General features: G+C 41.4%; 1 protein-coding gene across 4 annotated transcripts in view; it reads right to left on the reverse strand.

Moving 5' to 3' along the window:
- RCBTB1 (RCC1 and BTB domain containing protein 1) overlaps positions 1-18,171 on the reverse strand; it is a 51,886-nt gene that overhangs the window by 5,814 nt on the left and 27,901 nt on the right. For all 4 annotated transcript variants that reach the window (XM_043478318.1, XM_043478317.1, XM_043478315.1 and 1 more), the window contains exons 6-12: positions 16,209-16,367; positions 13,313-13,420; positions 12,687-12,829; positions 11,537-11,727; positions 7,805-7,931; positions 5,644-5,795; positions 3,670-3,800 (exon numbers count right to left, since the gene is read on the reverse strand). In XM_043478318.1, the coding sequence (XP_043334253.1) occupies positions 3,670-3,800; positions 5,644-5,795; positions 7,805-7,931; positions 11,537-11,727; positions 12,687-12,829; positions 13,313-13,420; positions 16,209-16,367 (1,011 nt within the window). The remainder of the gene's footprint in view (positions 1-3,669; positions 3,801-5,643; positions 5,796-7,804; positions 7,932-11,536; positions 11,728-12,686; positions 12,830-13,312; positions 13,421-16,208; positions 16,368-18,171) is intronic.

An 18,171-nucleotide genomic window follows, 5' to 3' on the forward strand; every position in this document is an offset into this window, starting at 1 on the left:
GGCCAGGGTGATATTTTTCAACAGCACATACTAACTGTACTACAGGATCCGAGGCTGACTGACTCCAGGGATTTGGACAAACCACAGATACGGAGGGTTGACTGTAAATTATACACCTTTAACCCCTGCACTGTTCAAGGATCAACTGTACATCAAGTACAAAAACATTCCATATCAAAGTGGGTTTTGATTTTCTTTTTTAGAAAGTATTTCAGTGTCTCACCATATTGGAAAAATTTTTAAAAAGCAAAGACATCACTTTGCTGACAAAGGTCCGTAGAGTCAAAGCTATGGTTTTCCAGTAGTCATGTATGAATGTGAGAGCTGGACCATAAAGAAGGCTGATGGCCGAAGAATTGATGCTTTTGAACTGTGGTGTTGGAGAAGACTCTTGAGAGTCTCTTGGACAGCAAGGAGGTCAAACCAGTCAATCCTAAAGGAAATCAACTCTGAATATTCACTGGAAGGACTGATGCTGAAGTTGAAGCTCCAATACTTCGCACCTGATGCGAAGAGCCAACTCATTGGAGAAGACCCTGATGCTGGGAAAGACTGAAGGCAGGAGGAGAAGGGGGTGACAGAGGATGAGAGGGTTGGATGGCATCACCGACTCATGTACTCGTGAGTACTCAAGAGTTTGAGCAAACTCTTGAGAGATAGTGAAGGACAGGGAAGGCTGGCAAGCTGCAGTCCATAAGGTCACAAAGAGTCGGACATGACTGAGTGACTGAACATACACTCAAAAAATATTCTGTAGCCTACTGATCACAAAAAATGTTTAATCAACCCCCTAAGAAAAAAAAGTAAATGCTGACCATCTGTTATTAGCACTAAGTTTTCAAAATTTCATATCCCAAAATCAATTCTGTAATTAGATTGTTGGCTCATATTTATTTCTACCCACCAAAAGCAAAATTTTAAGACATAGCTGCTCAGAAAGTAGTATTTTCTGGAAAGTTCTCTACTCTGATTAAACAAAAAAAAAAACCCTCCCCAACTGTTTCTTCTAATGTTCAACCAGACACAGAAAACAAAAATTTCCTGAAAAGAAACTATAAATAGAAGCATTTCAAAATGCTTATACCTATAACATGATCAAGACTATCATGGGACAATGTTTTATTCACATTTTATCCCCTGATATCAACACTTATTCAGGTCTGTACTATAGAAATATTTAAGTGTTCTTTCTCTAAGTCCTTCTTTACTTTTTAAAAATGTGCAGAAAGTTTGACAATACATCTATAATATAAGGGTTCCACAACAATTAGCTTACTTTCAAAAATCTTCACAACTATTGAGTCAATACATTTTTGTTCTTTTAATGTATGTACATTTGCTTCAAAATTCTCTTATCAAAAGGAAGCATGGAGGAACCACAGTAATTTTTATAGAAAAAAGAAGAAATATGAGAGGTAGGGAGTCTCCACCCTCCTAGCATTTTCACAGAATGAAAGAAAAGTCATGCAGGGTCCCTAAGGTGAATGGCTGAAAATAACAGATTTTGCAGCTGATTTCCAATCTGCCTTAGCAGCAGCTTCCCATCAACTAACAGATGTATCAAGTGGGCTTTATTTTTATATTCCAAAGCTTTAATTTATTTACTTTCTACATTCTACAGTATTAAGGAAATAAAACATAAAGGTACATTTAGTCAATTATATAACTCCCAACAGAATCAAAAATAATACAACCTAAAAAGAATGCTTTTTGCCTTCTATTTTCTAATTTCTCTACATTGAATACATAAAATTTACAGGATTATGAGTTACTGTTTAACAATTTTTTTAAAAGTAGAACTTTATGGTGACATGTTTCAAATACGTTCCCTTGTTCATTTAACTCAGCATGTATTTCTGAATGCCAACTATACGCCTGCACTGGGACAGACTCTGGTAAAGCACATTTGTGGTCTCAAACAAGGGACAGCTTTTGATGTACTTGATATCAGAAAAGTGAAAGCTAGTGAAGGAAATGACCTGGCCTGGGTAGGAATAAGGCATCTTCCGTAAACTTTCTGGGGTAGAGTTTAGCTGAAGGTGAGAAAACTTTCCAGCAACTAGAGTTGAGCTGCTGCCCCAGTGGTCACGGCTCCCAGGTGGCGCCAGTGGTAAAGAACTGCCTGCCAATGCAACTTAGACCAAAGATACGTGGGTTCGATCCTTGGGTGGGGAAGACCCCCTGGAGGAGAGCACGGCAACCCACTCCAGTATTCTTGCCTGGAGAATCCCATGGACAGAGGAGCCTGGGGCTACAGTCCATGGGGTCACACACAGTCGGACACGTCTGAAGTGACTCAGCACCGCAGAGGTGGTCCTGACTGGTTTTGCTCAGCAAGATCCTTATCCCAAGAACACAGACCTCACCAGCACTGAGGAGGAGTATGGAGAGACACAGAAGGTTCAAAGTTAATCGCCAGATGAAAAGTCATGGACCAATTTAAAATTATATCACTGGGAGGAAATAAAATCTGAAGAAACAGCATTGCGAATAGATATGTTCACGATGACAAAGAAAGGGTAGGAAAAAACTAGACATCCATTTCCTATTAGAAATGATTTACTTTGATCATCATCCCATCTGTTGAAAAGACTGCAGAGAAAATCAGCTATATCTGACCTTATCAAATATTTATAATCATAATATACTCTGAAATAAAAACAGGATGCATTTTGAAAATGCAAGACATAATGATCCATTTTGATCCCCAAATGTGGCAAAGATGCAGTCTGTCCTCCAACACATCTCCAAGGCCACAGCTGCAGATCTTTGCAGGCGTCTGGTAAATTCTCTGACACCAGGTGATCTCCCTGGTCACATGATGATAAAATGAAAGACTAACCGTGTCGTTTTGGGTGCAAACCTTAGTTAGACACCTCAAACGTCAGAGCTATTGCTCTTTGACTTTTATTCTCCATGAAGACGTAAGACCAACCATACCAGCCTTTAGTTCCCTAATTATCCTTAATGCATCTTTCCCGTGGTACCACCTTCACTCACTTCAACAAACTCTGGTCACCCATGTGCTGGGCACAGGCACACAGTTCCTGCCCAGAGGGAGCTTACATTCTGATGGTACCGTGGCTTTTCACTTCCAGAAAATGCACATAAACACAGAACTTCAGGCTCCCAATAGCCCATTCACTCAGGGACTCTCTAGAGATCCATAATCAATCCAGTATAAAAAACAACCGAACAAAAAGGAGTCCAGAGCAGGCTCTTCATCCATGAATACCCGTGCGTGACAATTACATGATGACAGAACTTCAGAGCAAACACAGGTATAAATCACAGGGCAGCCCTGGCTTATGACAGGGCAAAGATGGAGCTAAAGCACAGTGGGTCCTGAGAAAAAATATATTAAGACGTCGCATATGCCGTCTGCGAGTCCCAATAGATGTGGCTCTTTATATTCCAACCTGCAGTGAAGCTGCTGGGACTCCAGTTTTCTATCTTAGGTAGAAACAGGAGAAACAACCATTTTTGAAAACATGAACAGAGACTAAAGCAAGCCAGATTTAATTTTTTTTTGGGGTCAGTCCATTCAATGATTCCCTAAACAGAAGAGAAGTCACTCATCATGCTCCTTGTCCCATGAGAAAAAAAGGGAGAAAGGTGCCCACGGGGAGTTATGGGCGGTGTGTGTTTCTGCATGCTGGTTCACATTACCTCTGCGTCGTATCTGACCGCAGCGGAGAACAATGAGAAGGCATTCTCCACGGTGATTCCTCGCTTGATGATATGCTGACAAAGTTTCTTCAGTCTGTTTTCACAGTAAGATGTCGCCAAGTCCAGAAGACCTAAAAGTAAAGTATGGGATGCTTAACGGATATGAAAATAGTTTCCAATCATCTATAAACATATATATTTCATTTTGGTGAAGACAGTTGTAGAGATAGCAGGAGCTTCTTAGGGAACAGTACTCTGAATCTTATTAAATAAATTCTATTTTTTAGTTTGTCCTTTCCCCACCTCCCAAGCACACCTTTCCTATACCCCCTTTATAAGGTTTCTTCTATAGTACAAAGGAAGACGAAAAAATCGATTTTTCCCCTAACTGTGTTTCCAAAATGATATGCTCAATTCATCAGCAACTCATACTTCAGGATTAAAAGAGTAAAATAAGATCACAGTCATAAACTGTGTCCATAATTATTAACCCTGATATCTATATAATACTTTCTAAATTTTTTAACTGAAGTATAGTTGATTTACAGTGTTGTGCTAATTTTTGCTGTATAGCAAAGTGACTCAGTTATACACTTAAATATTCTATCATGTTGTTGTTCAGTTGCTCAGTTGTGTCTGACTCTTCATGACCTCATGGACTGCAGCATGCCAGGCTTCCCTGTCCTTTACCATCTCCTGGAGCATATCATGAGACAAATAGATATTCTCTGTGAGGGTCAGGGAAGGTTGGCATGCTGCAGTCCATGGGGTTGTGAACAGTCTGACACGACTTGGCAACTGAACAACATATTCTCTTTTACATTCTTTTCCATTATGGTTTATCCCAGGACATCGAATATGGTTCCCTGTGCTATACAGTAGAACCTTGTTGCTTATCCAATCTGTATATACCAATTTGCATCTACTAACCCCAAATTGGAAGTTTATCTCTCACCCAAATACAATACTATTTCTAAAGGCATTTAAATTGTTCCTAAAAACCACGTAAAAAACCAATAAACCTGAAACCTTTTATCCTTCAATACTATCAGAAAACTAAGATCAGGGCCTCTGGTCCCATCACTTCATGGCAAATAGATGGGGAAACAATGGAAACAGTGACTGACTTTATTTTTGGGGGCTCCAAAATCATGGCAGATGGTGACTGCAGCCATGAAATTAAAAGACATTTGCTCCTTGGAAGAAAAGTTATGACCAACTTAGACAGCATATTAAAAAGCAGAGACATTACTTTGTCAACAAAGGTCCGTCTAGTCAAAGCTATGGTTTTTCCAGTGGTCATGTATGGATGTGAGAGTTGGACTATAAAGAAAGCTGAGTGCCGAAGAACTGATGGTTTTGAACTGTGGTGTTGGAGGAGACTCTTGAGAGTCCTTGGACTGCAAGGAGTTCCAACTGGTCCAACCTAAAGGAAATCAGTCCTGAATATTCACTGGAAAGACTGATGCTTAATCTGAAGCTCCAATACTTTGGCCACCTAACGTGAAGAACTGACTCAATGGAAAAGACCTTGATGCTGGGAAAGATTGAAGGTGGGAGAAGAAGGGGACGACAGAGGATGAGACGGTTGGATGGCATCACCGACTCAATGGACCTGAGTTTGAGTAAACTCCGGGAGTTGGTGATCGACAGGGAGGCCTGGTGTGCTGCAGTCCATGGGGTCACAAAGAATCAGACATGACTGAGCGACTAACTGAACTGAACTATAAGAGTATGGGAAAGTCGCTCAGTTGTGTCCAACTCTTTGCGACCCCATGAACTATACAGTCCATGAAATTCTCCAGGCCAGAATACCCAAGAGGGTAGCCTTTCCGTTCTCCAGAGGATCTTCCCAACCCAGGGATCAAACCCAGGTCTCTCCCGCATTGCTGGCTGATTCTTTACCAGCGGACTCACAATGTGAGCTCAATATTTTTGACCCTGTGTCTTGGCCAGTCCCAACATGGCTGGTACCTATAGCGTCCTCAGGTGGCAGATCCACTGTGTCTGTGTAGAGGTACTGGAGAAAGGCACGGTACACGGGGTAGGAGAACTGGTCTATTTCTATCACCTCCTTCATGTCCTCATTCCAGTAAGACTGGAACATGGATCGAAAGTGCTCACACCTGAAACAGAACAGCAAAACTTACCTACTTAAGTTGATGGAAGCAAGGATAAACAAGTATTACAGGTATGTTTACTCTATTTGAGTAGTACATTCATTCCACGTACAAGAACCAAAACATATTCCACATGCAAGGGTTTTTATATTCACCTTTTACGTACACTCCCTTTCATTTTTTAAGGTATTGCCTATTAAACAATAAGAATTATACATAGCCTCAAAGTAACCAGCACTTCAACAAGTACCACTGTTTGCCTCTGACAGACCTCATTCAGATTAAGGTTTTTGCTCACCTGTTTGTTTAAAAGATGTTATACAGAAGGGCATTTCAACAATGAAATTGAAAAGAAACTCAAAAGCAACTGTTCAAACTTTTGACATATATTAATATCACTCAAATGATTCAATTTTTTTATGTCATCAGCACATTTTTGTAATCAGCACATTCTTAAAATGGTTTTAAAAGTTAACTGGATTATGTTCAAAAGGATTTTTATTCCATTACCGTATATGACAACTTTCCTTCTTTTCTGACTTAGCCTCAAAACAGCCACCATCCCAACTTTGTTCCTTTTCTTTCATCCGTTCCCCTTCTTCTCCTCCCAAGCCTATTACCAATTTATTTGTAAAGCACACTCACTAGGATAGTCACATATTTGAAGAAAAACTAAATAGGTCTTTTTGTATTATATTTACACATACAGATACACTAAATGAGGAACTGATTTCTGAATATTTGATTTTCTTAAAGTATAACATACTTCAAAATTTTTTTTAAAAAATCATCTTTTCAAATCCTTTTTAAAATGAGTTACAGTAGAAAAACACAAAAATATTTTCAATATCCATTCAGAATACTGAAAGAATGGCTCCACTTACAAAGGAAATTACCTTATCTGAGAGGGAAAAAGTTACAGTTGCCTAGGCAAGGGTTAATAGATGAACTCGGTCAGAACACTACGCAGGAAAGGGACTGATGGGCTGACCACAGGTCTTCGGACAGAAACAATTCCCATTCACCTTTCAATAACTATTTTGGTGTAGACACTTACTCCCTTAAAGTAATGAATGACATAGCATTTTAATTCCCTAAAAACATGCTATTTTGTAAATAAATGTTAAACTAAATTTTGAAAAAAGACTTGTAAATGGACAGTTTAACTCTTAATGGTCAGATTTTACGTGCCTCTCTCTCGAATGGCAGGCTCAGTCAGCAATCATCCAGTTATGAATAAATACAAAGTTCCCTTACATTTATACAAAGATCATATTTAGAGAACATGTCTTCAACTGGGAATTAGATGTCTCTCAGGACCAGAAAGTCCAGTATTCCTAAGTTTTCTGCTTGTGGAAAATGAAGTTTTAATTGCTGATGCTGCTGCTAAGTCGATTCAGTCGTCTCTGACTCTGTGCGACCCCATAGACAGCAGCCCACCAGGCTTCCCCGTCCCTGGGATTCTCCAGGCAAGAACACTGGAGTGCATTGCCGTTTCCTTCTCCAATGCATGAAAGTGAAAAGTGAAAGTGAAGCCGCTCAGTCGTGTCCGACTCTTAGCAACCCCATGGACTGCAGCCTACTAGGATCCTCCATCCATGGGATTTTCCAGGAAAGAGTACTGGAGTGGGGTACCATTGCCTTCTCCGGAAGTTTTAATTAAAAGAAGACATATACACTTTTCACTGATGGGCTTTGTATTTTCTTAAACCTGTATACAATTTTTTTGATGGAAATAATTATGTACGAGCTAATTCATTTAACAAACAATACAGAAAAATACTTCCACATGTTTTTTCTAAAAGGCACATGAGTGCGCATGCACACACATACACACGCACACACATACACTTTTCAATAATGAGTGGACTGATACTACGTGCAAAATTATTAAGTGTGCTATTTCACTCTACTCCCAAGATTAGTCCTTATTAGTCTCCATTGTGTGGAATAACAAAGAAATGGAGACTGCAAAGAGTAAGGTTACTGATGACTCTAAACTCATGAGAAAATACCTGATTTTCAAAACAGCTTTATGGACATGGATGTATTTCCCATCAATTCGAAACTTTAGATCGGCAGTTTCTGGACTGTCAAATTCTTTCTTCAGTGACTCTGCAACTGTTAGAAAGTCTTCATGCTCTGAAGGAAGCAAGCACATTAACACAGGTGCTCAAGCTTTGAAAGACTTCAGAAAGAGTGACTAGCATGATGGATAATTCCATTAGATTTTTCTTAGAAGAGTTCACACCTTACTCGACAAATCAACTTTCCAGTATTAAAATCAACATCACAGAAATTAAATTAAATTTCACGGGCTAACAGGGAGACAAAAAAACTCCAGGGACCCTCGTCATCACTGAATGAAGGTACTACAGACACTTGAGGTGGTTTTTGATTCCTCTAGATGAGAAGGTGATTCTCAAAAGCGGGTGATACCTAAATGTCGCCAAGTGTATAAACTATAAGGAAAAAATGCATATTTGGATTCTGTAAAGCAATTATGCTTCAATAAAAAATAAATTAATTTTAAAAAATGTATATTTGGAAAGGCCAAAAACTGGTCTTCCATGCTAAGCTAGACATTAAAAATGTGTATTCTGGGAACTTCCCTGAAGTCCAGTAGTTAGGACTTCACCTTCTAGCTCAGAGGGTGTGTAGTTAGGACTTCATCTTCTAGCTCAGAGGGTGTGGGTCTGATCCCTAGGCGGGAAGCTAAAATCCAAAAAAACCAAAACATAAAACTGAAACACTGTTGTAACAAATTCAATCAAGACTTTAAAAACATGGTCCACATAAAAAAAAATCTTTTTGAAAAGAAAAAGTTATAGATTGTCATTTTACACAAACTCTTCTCTTGGAAGTTTGAGCAGTGTTCTTCTAAGGCTGAGAATTGATCAGTTTTCCTCTACTGAAGCACTTTGGACACCTTTGCTCTGCTTTTAGGGTAGTTTCAAGGAGTTGGTAAATTCAATTCAACGAGTCCTAAGAAACACACTCCTCACTTGAGTGGTCACGCTAGAGTGGTGTTCTTTCCCAGGGTGACCCTTTCCCTTCCGTATCTGGCATCTAAACATCCTTCTTAACCTTAAAAATTAATGCAGCACAAATGATAATCCTTACACACTATCTAAAACACAGCAAATTTACTTAGTAGGAATGTGTACTTAACAGGAGTAGCTTTACAAAACCATGGTCACACTGCCTGATAAAAAGGTACAAGGACATATAATTCTTACCTATAAGTAGAACTGTGTTATCATGAAGAAAAGCAAAGGTGTGTAAGGAAAAGCATAGTATGTAAGGATTATTATTTGTGCTGCATTAATTTTTAAACTCATGCAACACTTTCTTGTGCTTTACATGTGAAAATAAAGGAAAAGAGGAAGAAGGTGGCTAACGGGGAAACTTAAAAATTCCAGAGACCCTCACTGGCACTGAATGAAGGTACTATTGACGCAGGAGACCCATTTCCAAGTCCGCCAACATGAGGACTTCCCTCAAGACTCGCAGCAGCTGCTGTTACCAGGGCAACTCTTACAGAGGGACAACTGCTAAAAGCTAGGCTGAAACCTAACAACGAGCTTTCCGTGAGCTTTACTATCAGACTCTCCTAAGGAAGTACCATTTGCCTAAGCCCTGTTACTCTAACCTACAGCCTCCCCTCCGACCCTGACAATGCAGAGCTCTCTTGTCTGTGGAGGAAAGGTGGATATTCTCTCAAAAACCTGACCCTGTAATCTGAATCCCCAGTGAATGAAAAGACGAGAAATAACTAAGATGGGCAAAGAGAGCAAGAGTCTAGATTGTTACCCACCCTCCCCACCCAAAACACAGCTTCTTCTCAGTGCCTCAACTCCTGCATCTCGTCCTTGGTTTCTGGCAACTAGTACCACCCTCCAGAGAAGAAATTGTTCTTCAGAGGTACCCATTCATCCTCTGACTTTCTTCCAAGCACTCTGCTGAGATCAGAAACTTCGAGGCAACAAACACTTCTGACGTTTAGAGGGTGGACAGGAAAAGAGGTCACCTGGGAGATATACTTAGTGACTGTACTTTTTCCAAACTTAATAGTAGAAAATGGTAGGACATTTGGTCTGAAAAGAATGTCTTTTCAAGATGAGGATTTTAAGATGCAAGAACCCGAGGGAAGCCTTTCAGGGACCAAACAGGTCCAGGTTAGGCAGGTATATGACTCTGAAGATGTGTACAGGTCTATACATATGTGTGAGTGCAGCCAAGGAGACCCGTCCTATGAACTAAATTTTCTCTAATCATAACATTCACTGCAAACAATCACTGAACTACAGTTAAAGAACCTGGGAAGGTTCCTTTTCTTTAAGTTGAGCAGCAGCTTTCCTTTTCCTAAACATACTCTTGCCCCCATGACCACAGAGACTGGTCACCTGTTGATGGGACAGCCCCAGCCTGAGCTGGCCGTGGATTACAAGACCTTCAGCATCAACTACTGAGCAACCCAAACCCCATGCTGTCACAGCTGTATTAATTTTCAAGCACAGGGTATCGTGACTCACTTTATCCCCTCTGCACTATAAACAGAAGAACAATTTAGAAGAAATACATTGGCTAAAAGGTACAAACAAGAAATAAAAGAGACTAAGATTATCTTGGTAATGGCTACTCAGCTTGATGACAGCTTCACATTTTCATCAACAGGCCCATGAAGGAAGGCAGTATTCAGAAAAGGGACAGACGACGTAACCAAAGATCACCCTGAATTCCACTATCCTTTTATTCTTTTTTAGGCCACACTGTGCGGCAGGTGGGATCTTAGTTCCCTGACTAGGGATCGAACCCGGGCCCCCTGCGGTGGAAGCAGAGTCTTAACTACCAGGGAAGTCCCCCTATCCTTCACAATACCTCTCCTTAACTCTCCTCCAAGGAAAAAAAAAACTGTGAGATTGGTTGAAAGGAAAAAAGGAGGAAAAAAAGGGGAATTAACTCCACAAAGTTAACAAGTTCTTCATTTTTTTAAGTTCACTTTTGCTTCATAGTAAATTATATAATAAATTTAGTATAACAAAAGCACTTAACAATATTTGTACACACTCAAATATCTGTACATGAATGTTCATAACAACAGTATTCACAATAGCCAAAAAGTGGAAACCATCCAAATGTCCATCAACAGATAGATGACAAACAAACTGTGGTCTATATATACAATACAACACTACTCAGAGTCATAAAAAGAAGTACTGATATGTATTATGTTGCAACCTGGATGGCTCTCAAAAGCACTGGGTAAAAGAAGTCAGACAGAAAAGGTTGTACATGGTAAGATTCCACTTAAGGGAAACATCTAGAACCGGTAAATCCATAGAAACAAAACAAAACAAATGGGTAGTTGCCAGTGGTTGGGGGAAAGAGAGAATGGGGAGTGACTGTGTAATGGGTATAGGGTTTTCTTCTAAGGTGATGAAATGCTTTAGAGCTTGATGTAAATGCTGGCTGCACAACATGGTGAAGGCAGTAAATGCCTCTGAATTGTATACTTTAAAAATAGTTCATTTTTGTATGTGAATTTCACCTCAAACCGAAAACACCGAAGGGGAGGAAATAATAAACTCATATAATATTCCATAGCATTTTAATAAACAGTATCACGCAAATCTAATTTGGGGAAGCGTATTAAAGCTAGAGGAGGATAAAGCTTTCTGAGCCGCCCGGAGCCCGCGACTCCGCGGCCGGGGCCCTCGGCCGGGCGGGCAGCCGGGCGCGCTCACCCGCAGACAGCAGGCGCCACGTGACGGCGGGCGTGGCGAAGCAGGCGAACACGTCGTCGGTGGAGGAGAAGTGCGTGAGGTGCGGCAGGGTCACCGACTGCCCGCGGCACTGGCCCCACATGTACACGTGGCCGCCCTGCGTCTTGGCGGCCGACGTGTGCGCCGAGTGGCAGGCCGCGATCTCTATCACCCTGGAGAGTTTTAAGAAAAACGCACGTTACGTTTTCTTCACAGAGGCCCAAGCGCACCACACACGGCAAATAAAAGTTCTGTGCTCCGAACACCTCAAAGAGCCCAAGATCCAGGTCATATGGACAAAACCCACAGGTTGGAGCAACAGCTCCGGGTTACGCTCATCCTGGGTGGCCCCCTTCTCACCGGTTAGGACGGGTAATAAATATTGTTGAGGAAAACCTGGGAAAACCGACTAGCAACCAACCTAAATGAGTAAAGCAGCCACTGAAAAAAATGTCCTGGCAGTTCTGGGGGCTTAACCAGTAGCAAAAAATACTGTATTCAATAAACCATTTCCCTACAAATACAACTTTCTCTCTTACCCCCAGTCGGGGCTCAGAAGGCTCATTAGGCTGATTAAGCGGTGGTCCAGGGGTCATGGACTCTGACTATCCCAATGCAAACGGACATCAAGCCAAACTTACTACATTTCTCTGCATGCTTCCTAGGTGGCATCCCAGAATTAGAAGTCAACATCCTAAAGCTTAGTGCGCAAGACCTCACAATATGGCTCAAAACATTAAGCATCTATTCTAGTAACACACATTAAGTCTAATCAATATTTAAACAGATAATGGCCTTTCAAGGGCAGATTTTATTTATTTAAAAGTTTAGTTGGCTCAAAGGGAAAATAATATGCTTTACATTTCAACATGGTGACAGACCCTACTAGGAAGTCCACAAGCAATACACCAAAATGCATGAATGCCTATCAGTGGTTATTTCGGGTGGTCATCTGAGAAAGCTGCATGAGAATCATGTCAACTTCACGTTCACTCTGGTAAAACAGCACTTTTGTTCACAATGAGAATGTTAATGAACGAAAGAGCTACAAAGCCAAACACCAGCACTCCAGCGCACACAGGCCCAAGTCCCCATGCACACACAATCCCAAGACACAGTACCGCCAAGTTACCTTTCTTTCTCCACCATGACGAGTGCTGGGCTTAGCAGGTTATGTTTATTGCCAGTTCCCAGCTGCCCATACGTGTTAGCTCCCCAGGCATAGAGCAAGCCCTCATCGGTTAGTGCTAGAGTATGTGCATAGCCGCAGACAATCTGCAAGTAAATTTACATGGTTACCATCAACAGGAGAACAGGAAGGGCAGGGGAAACATCTACTTAAAGATTACAGCCAGCTCCTGCAGAATGCCAATTCATCATCAGGTGTGGACTGACATTCTCTGGAACATTAAAAAAGCATTAGAAAAGCCTATACCTGAGACTACTGGATTTTTTTCCAGTAGCTTTTCGAATTATCAAGACCAATGTGCCAGCACCATGGTCTTGCTTCTCATCATGGGAATTTAGGGAGGATATAATATTAAATGTGGCAGATGAAGGCACGGGGTACTGTTCAAAAAGTCTTATTAAAGAGTAAATCTCTGGGACTTCCCTATTGGTTCAATGATTAGGACTCCGTGCTTCTATTCAGGAGGAACAAGTTCAATCCCTGGTCCGGGAACTAAATTCCCACAGATATTCCAAGTCAGAGCAGGGAAGATAGCCGGGGAGCAGCGGCCAGGAGCCCGCCACACACACCTGGTTCACACACACACTGTGCAGAGCCGCCACTCTCACAGGGGTCAGCTGGTTGCCGTTGTTTCCCAGGCCGAGCTGACCGTTGCCGTTGTAGCCCCAACCATACACCTTAGAGAAAGGGGGAGACGAGAGTTTTAAGACTGCTGGTAAGAGGAAAGAGATAAAAATGAAATCCGTCTAAACAAATGAGAGATTTCTTTCATTTCCAACACTCATATTCTACTGAATGAGGTCCCACAACTGATCTCCAAACAGAAGATGTTTCAGGCTTGGGGATGACAGAATCTGCAGCTTCTACTCCAGAGCTTACTAGCTGGACAGCCTTGGGTGAGTCATTAATTCTTGCTTGCTACAAGAGGAACCTGAGGCTCATTAACAACTATTAATCACCTACTGTATTTCAGGATTTTTTGAAAAGTACTAGGAATTAAGTCTTTGGAAGCAGTTGAACAGGGGAGATGGACATACGCAATTTTTTTGCAGCCAGACGGCAAGTGCTGGGGTAGAGATATAATCAAGGCACTACAGGCAGAGAGGAGAAAGAACTTAGCCATAGGAAGAAAGTTAAGGAAAGATATTTTCAGAGAGCAGAAATCTGAGCACGGTAGATGCTCAGATCTGGCTGAAGGGTAGATGGGGATGAAGGTATCCCAGGGAGAGGCAGGTTCAGGAGACAAGCAGGTGGGCTGGCTGGACCCACCTTGGGTGGTGGTAGGGAAAAGACAAGAAGGAAAAGTAAGGGCCAAGGGATGAAGTGCCCAAACACAGACCAAGGAACGTGAAACGCATCCATGGATCTGCCACTGAAATATTCCAAAGCAGAGATTAACATGATTAAAGTTGTATTCTGGAGCGATCTTGCAGGCAGCAACATGAAGGATAACTGTGGTGAGCAAGACCAGAGGCAGGACGACCTCAAATACATAAACTCATCTCCCATTGGCAGATAGGGGAGCTCTGATGGGGGTCCAGTGAAGGCAGTGACGGCAGGACCACAGAGAGGGGACAGAGGAAAGAGGTGAGAGGAGGAGACACAGGAGAATGTGGGGACCCCTCAGACACCTGCAGCAAGATGGGTCATCACGCAAAGAAGCAGAGCTGGGCACAGGTCTGACAGCGAGTGTTGAAGGCTGAGAACAGCCAGCATGGGACAGGGTGAAGTACTGGCCAGGAACAGACAGAAGGCCTGGCTCAGATCAGAAACACCAGGTGTGGGTGGCAACACACCCAAGGGCAACGCAGGGCAAACGGGTGTGGGTGAGGGCCTTCCACGTCTGTGTGACAAGGGGTAAAGGGGACAAGGAGTTCAGGGTGCTAGCTAGAGATGGTTAAAAGACTTCAGTGTCAGAAGTCTAACAGGTTTGAACCTTCTGGGGAGAAATTTGGCAAGAGCTATCAAAAAATTTAATGGTATCTTCCCTGACCCAGAAACCCTATTTCTGGAAAATTATTCTATAGAAATACTTGTATGTGTATACAAAGATATACACACACAGAAACAGTAACAGAGAAAATCAGTGCAACAGTGTTTTTAATAGCCAAATATGAAAAAAAAAAAAAAGGTGAAATGCCCATCAGAAGAGTTCTGGATATGAGTCTTGGAAAACGCACATCCATACAAAGAAAATTAAGCAACTGTTATATTGGAAGCAACTATAAATGGTCTGCCAATAGATTCAGGTAAAACATCTATGTTGTTAAGCAGAAAAGGTACAGACTGGCAGAGAAAAGCAGTAGGTAATTATACTCACCCGTATATAACTATTTATACAGAAAGGTCCAAAAAGATATACATCAAACCATTAAAAAACTGAGGGAAAGGTATTCACTTTTTATTTCACGTGTCTTATTTGTTTTCCTTTGTTGAAATAATCACATAATAATAATTTTTAAATTAAATTTACTTTTAAAAATAAAAAGTGTTTCAAAAAAGAAAAAAAATAAGATAAAGATGTGGAAAATACTGGGATGAAGGATGTTAGATGACTATCCCAAGGAATTCAGAAGTCATCCAGCATAGTATCAGGCTTGATTCAGAAAGTCAGTTAATAGAGCTGAGTATTCAGTAAACTCTACAGCACCTTCACACCCCGATGCAGGATGCCATGCATTCACATTCAAAGAAGTATCTTGAAGTAATGTTTGTGCACTGGGACATGTACAAGTGGTAACAGGTCCATTTAAGTAGAAGCTGCAGCCAGAATAATTGTACAGAAATAACCATCAACTCAAAGGTGACCATGGTCGAGGATTACTGAAAGGTGGGTTTTTTTTAAGAGTAGCTAACAACCATCGGGATGAAAAATTCTGCATTTGCAAGTTGCTTCTTCCTGGGGGCAAGCATTGCAGATATAGGCAGACACAGAGCCTTCATGCCCATTAGCATCAGTGCTTATAAACACCATCAGCTAACTTTAAAGAGCACACAGGGCCTCTCACCTTCTGAGATGGCCCACACTCTGTCTTCAGAGTGTTTCTCTAAGGGCTGGTCTCATCTTCTAGACAGGCTGTATTCTGTCTATAGAATGTATATCTCTCTAAATAAACCAGCTTTCACTTGAAAAAAAAAAAAAAGAGTCCTCTTTCATAAGAAGAAAGAGGTAACATTAAATTCTTTCATCTACTACATTAAATCACAAACAAATGCCTGTAAGCATCGGGCTATGTGGATCTGGCAAAAACACATTCGAACTTCTACTTGCAGATAAACCTTGGAACTTAAAAATTCATAATGAGAAAAAAAAAATTCATAATGAGGAGCAAACAGCCTGTGATTACACCTCTATCAGTTAACTATCCATGGAGCTATCAAATCAGAGCACTCTTCCTTCCATGATCTAAGCCCAAACCTCATAAAGAAAAGGACAGGAGAAAGGTGGGTACAGAGACGACTCACCTCACCATTGTCCAGAACAGCCATGGATGAGGTCTGACCACAGGCGATGCCAACTACCCTCTTAATATGCAAACAGTTTGTCACTTTCCGAGGAGTTGGTTGATTTGCGGTGGACCCTGACCCCACCTGGCCACAGTTGTTATAGCCCCAAGCAAATACCTACACAACAGAAAGAGAAAAAGAGAAAGAAAGAAGAGTAAGGGTCAAAATTCTCACACATAATAATCATCATTAAACAAAAATAAACCCACTGAATGAGTCCTTACAGTGTGCTAATGGTCCTAAGTGCTTCACACACAGGAACCCATCTAATCCTCACAGTAAGCCTGTAAGATGACCCTGGGGTAGGTATTAACACTATTATCATCCCCATTTTATACATGTAAATGGGAACACAGAGGGGTTAAGGGACTTTCTTGATACTCCACAGCCAGCAAATGTGACTTACTGCTAACATGAACCCAGGCAGTCTAGCGGTGCTCTCCACACTGCTATATAGCCACTATAATGTTAGTAGTTCCTTATGGTTTTTAAATCTGGCATCCAAAGGAAATGAGGATGTGCCACGTAAGCATCAGTGACATGAAAAAAATCAGCCTAACTCTTTGGGTACAGTCTTTTTTTTTCCCCATGGAAGTCCTTCAAAACAATACTTACTTTCCTCTATCTCATCAATCACCAGTGGGAGATACTATATACCCTTCCTGATGACACAAGCCCACCATCAATACAATTATTAATCACAGTTCCACTTCCTAACACAGTCAGGCTCATAAGTATTAAGGAGATGCTTGTCCCTACAGGAATGACATGGGGTTGTTAAGAAATTCTTTTTTTTTTTTTTAAATTATTTTTAACTGTAGGACTAATGCTTTAGAATGTTGAGTTGTTCTCGATAATGTTTTCTGAGTCCTCATTTGCTGTCATCTCCAAGCAGCTCCCCTCCTCAACTACATCCTGTTTACTTCTGGCCTGTGATCAGCCATAGCCTGAAAACCATATTTCCAATGGAGAGAGACACAAATGGATCTCTAAGCTAAAGATGAAAAACAAAATGAAAATACCTTCAAGTTAATTATTAACTGAGCTTGTCAAACAAGAGTGTGGCCAAAGAGAAGAGTCAGCCAAGGGCAGATGCTGGCAGCAGAAGAGATAATTTCCTCCATCACTAGGAAGATCTGTGAGGACCCCTCTCACTCCTCTCACTGGCCTGTGGCAAGTGGTCCTCACACATCCTGAGTTCTGGCTTCCACGAGTCTCTGTTCTCTTTCCTCTGTCAGCATTTTCTACCTAAGATCACATGTCTGAGGCTGCCCATGTACTGTCTTGAAACTCACGGCTGATGTCTTAAAAAGTATATATGGAAAAAAAAAAAAAAAAGTATATATGGTATAGGTTCATTTCACAGGCACAAAAAGAAATAACCCTGAAAGTAATTACTTCCTGTTAAGTGGATTCACAGGAACAGCTAGTGTAAATATTTATATTTACCAATTACCCAGAGTAGCATATGCTTAAGGTTACAATAAACCAGGAATGCAGGCTGCACAATTAGCAAGTTCTAATTTCAACCGTCATTCTTCTGCACTTCTTTTCAAATAGCCCAAGTTCTCTTCCAATGCAGTTGCCTTTTGTTTTTAAAAAATGGGGACTGGGGTTCCACTGACCAAGAAACAGACTGGGAGCAGTGGATTCCGTGCACCAGGGCTGTGTGCGAGGCCTGGCTCCAGCACATTCCAGCCACGAAAGCTTTATCTCACCGCTGCTCTGGTTTCCTCAGCTGTAACCTGCCCCACTGAGTGAAATCACTCTAACGCCTCTGAAGGACTAAACAGGGACCAACAGGATCTGACTTTTATTTCGGAAGACACAGTGGGCAGAGAAGTTATACTGCACAGTTTAGACCAACGTAAAAGCTATGGGATAGGGACTGCCCTGGTGGGCCAGTGGGGAAGACTCTGCG

Source organism: Cervus canadensis, chromosome 9 (assembly GCF_019320065.1).
Source record: "Cervus canadensis isolate Bull #8, Minnesota chromosome 9, ASM1932006v1, whole genome shotgun sequence".
NCBI lineage: Eukaryota > Metazoa > Chordata > Mammalia > Artiodactyla > Cervidae > Cervus > Cervus canadensis.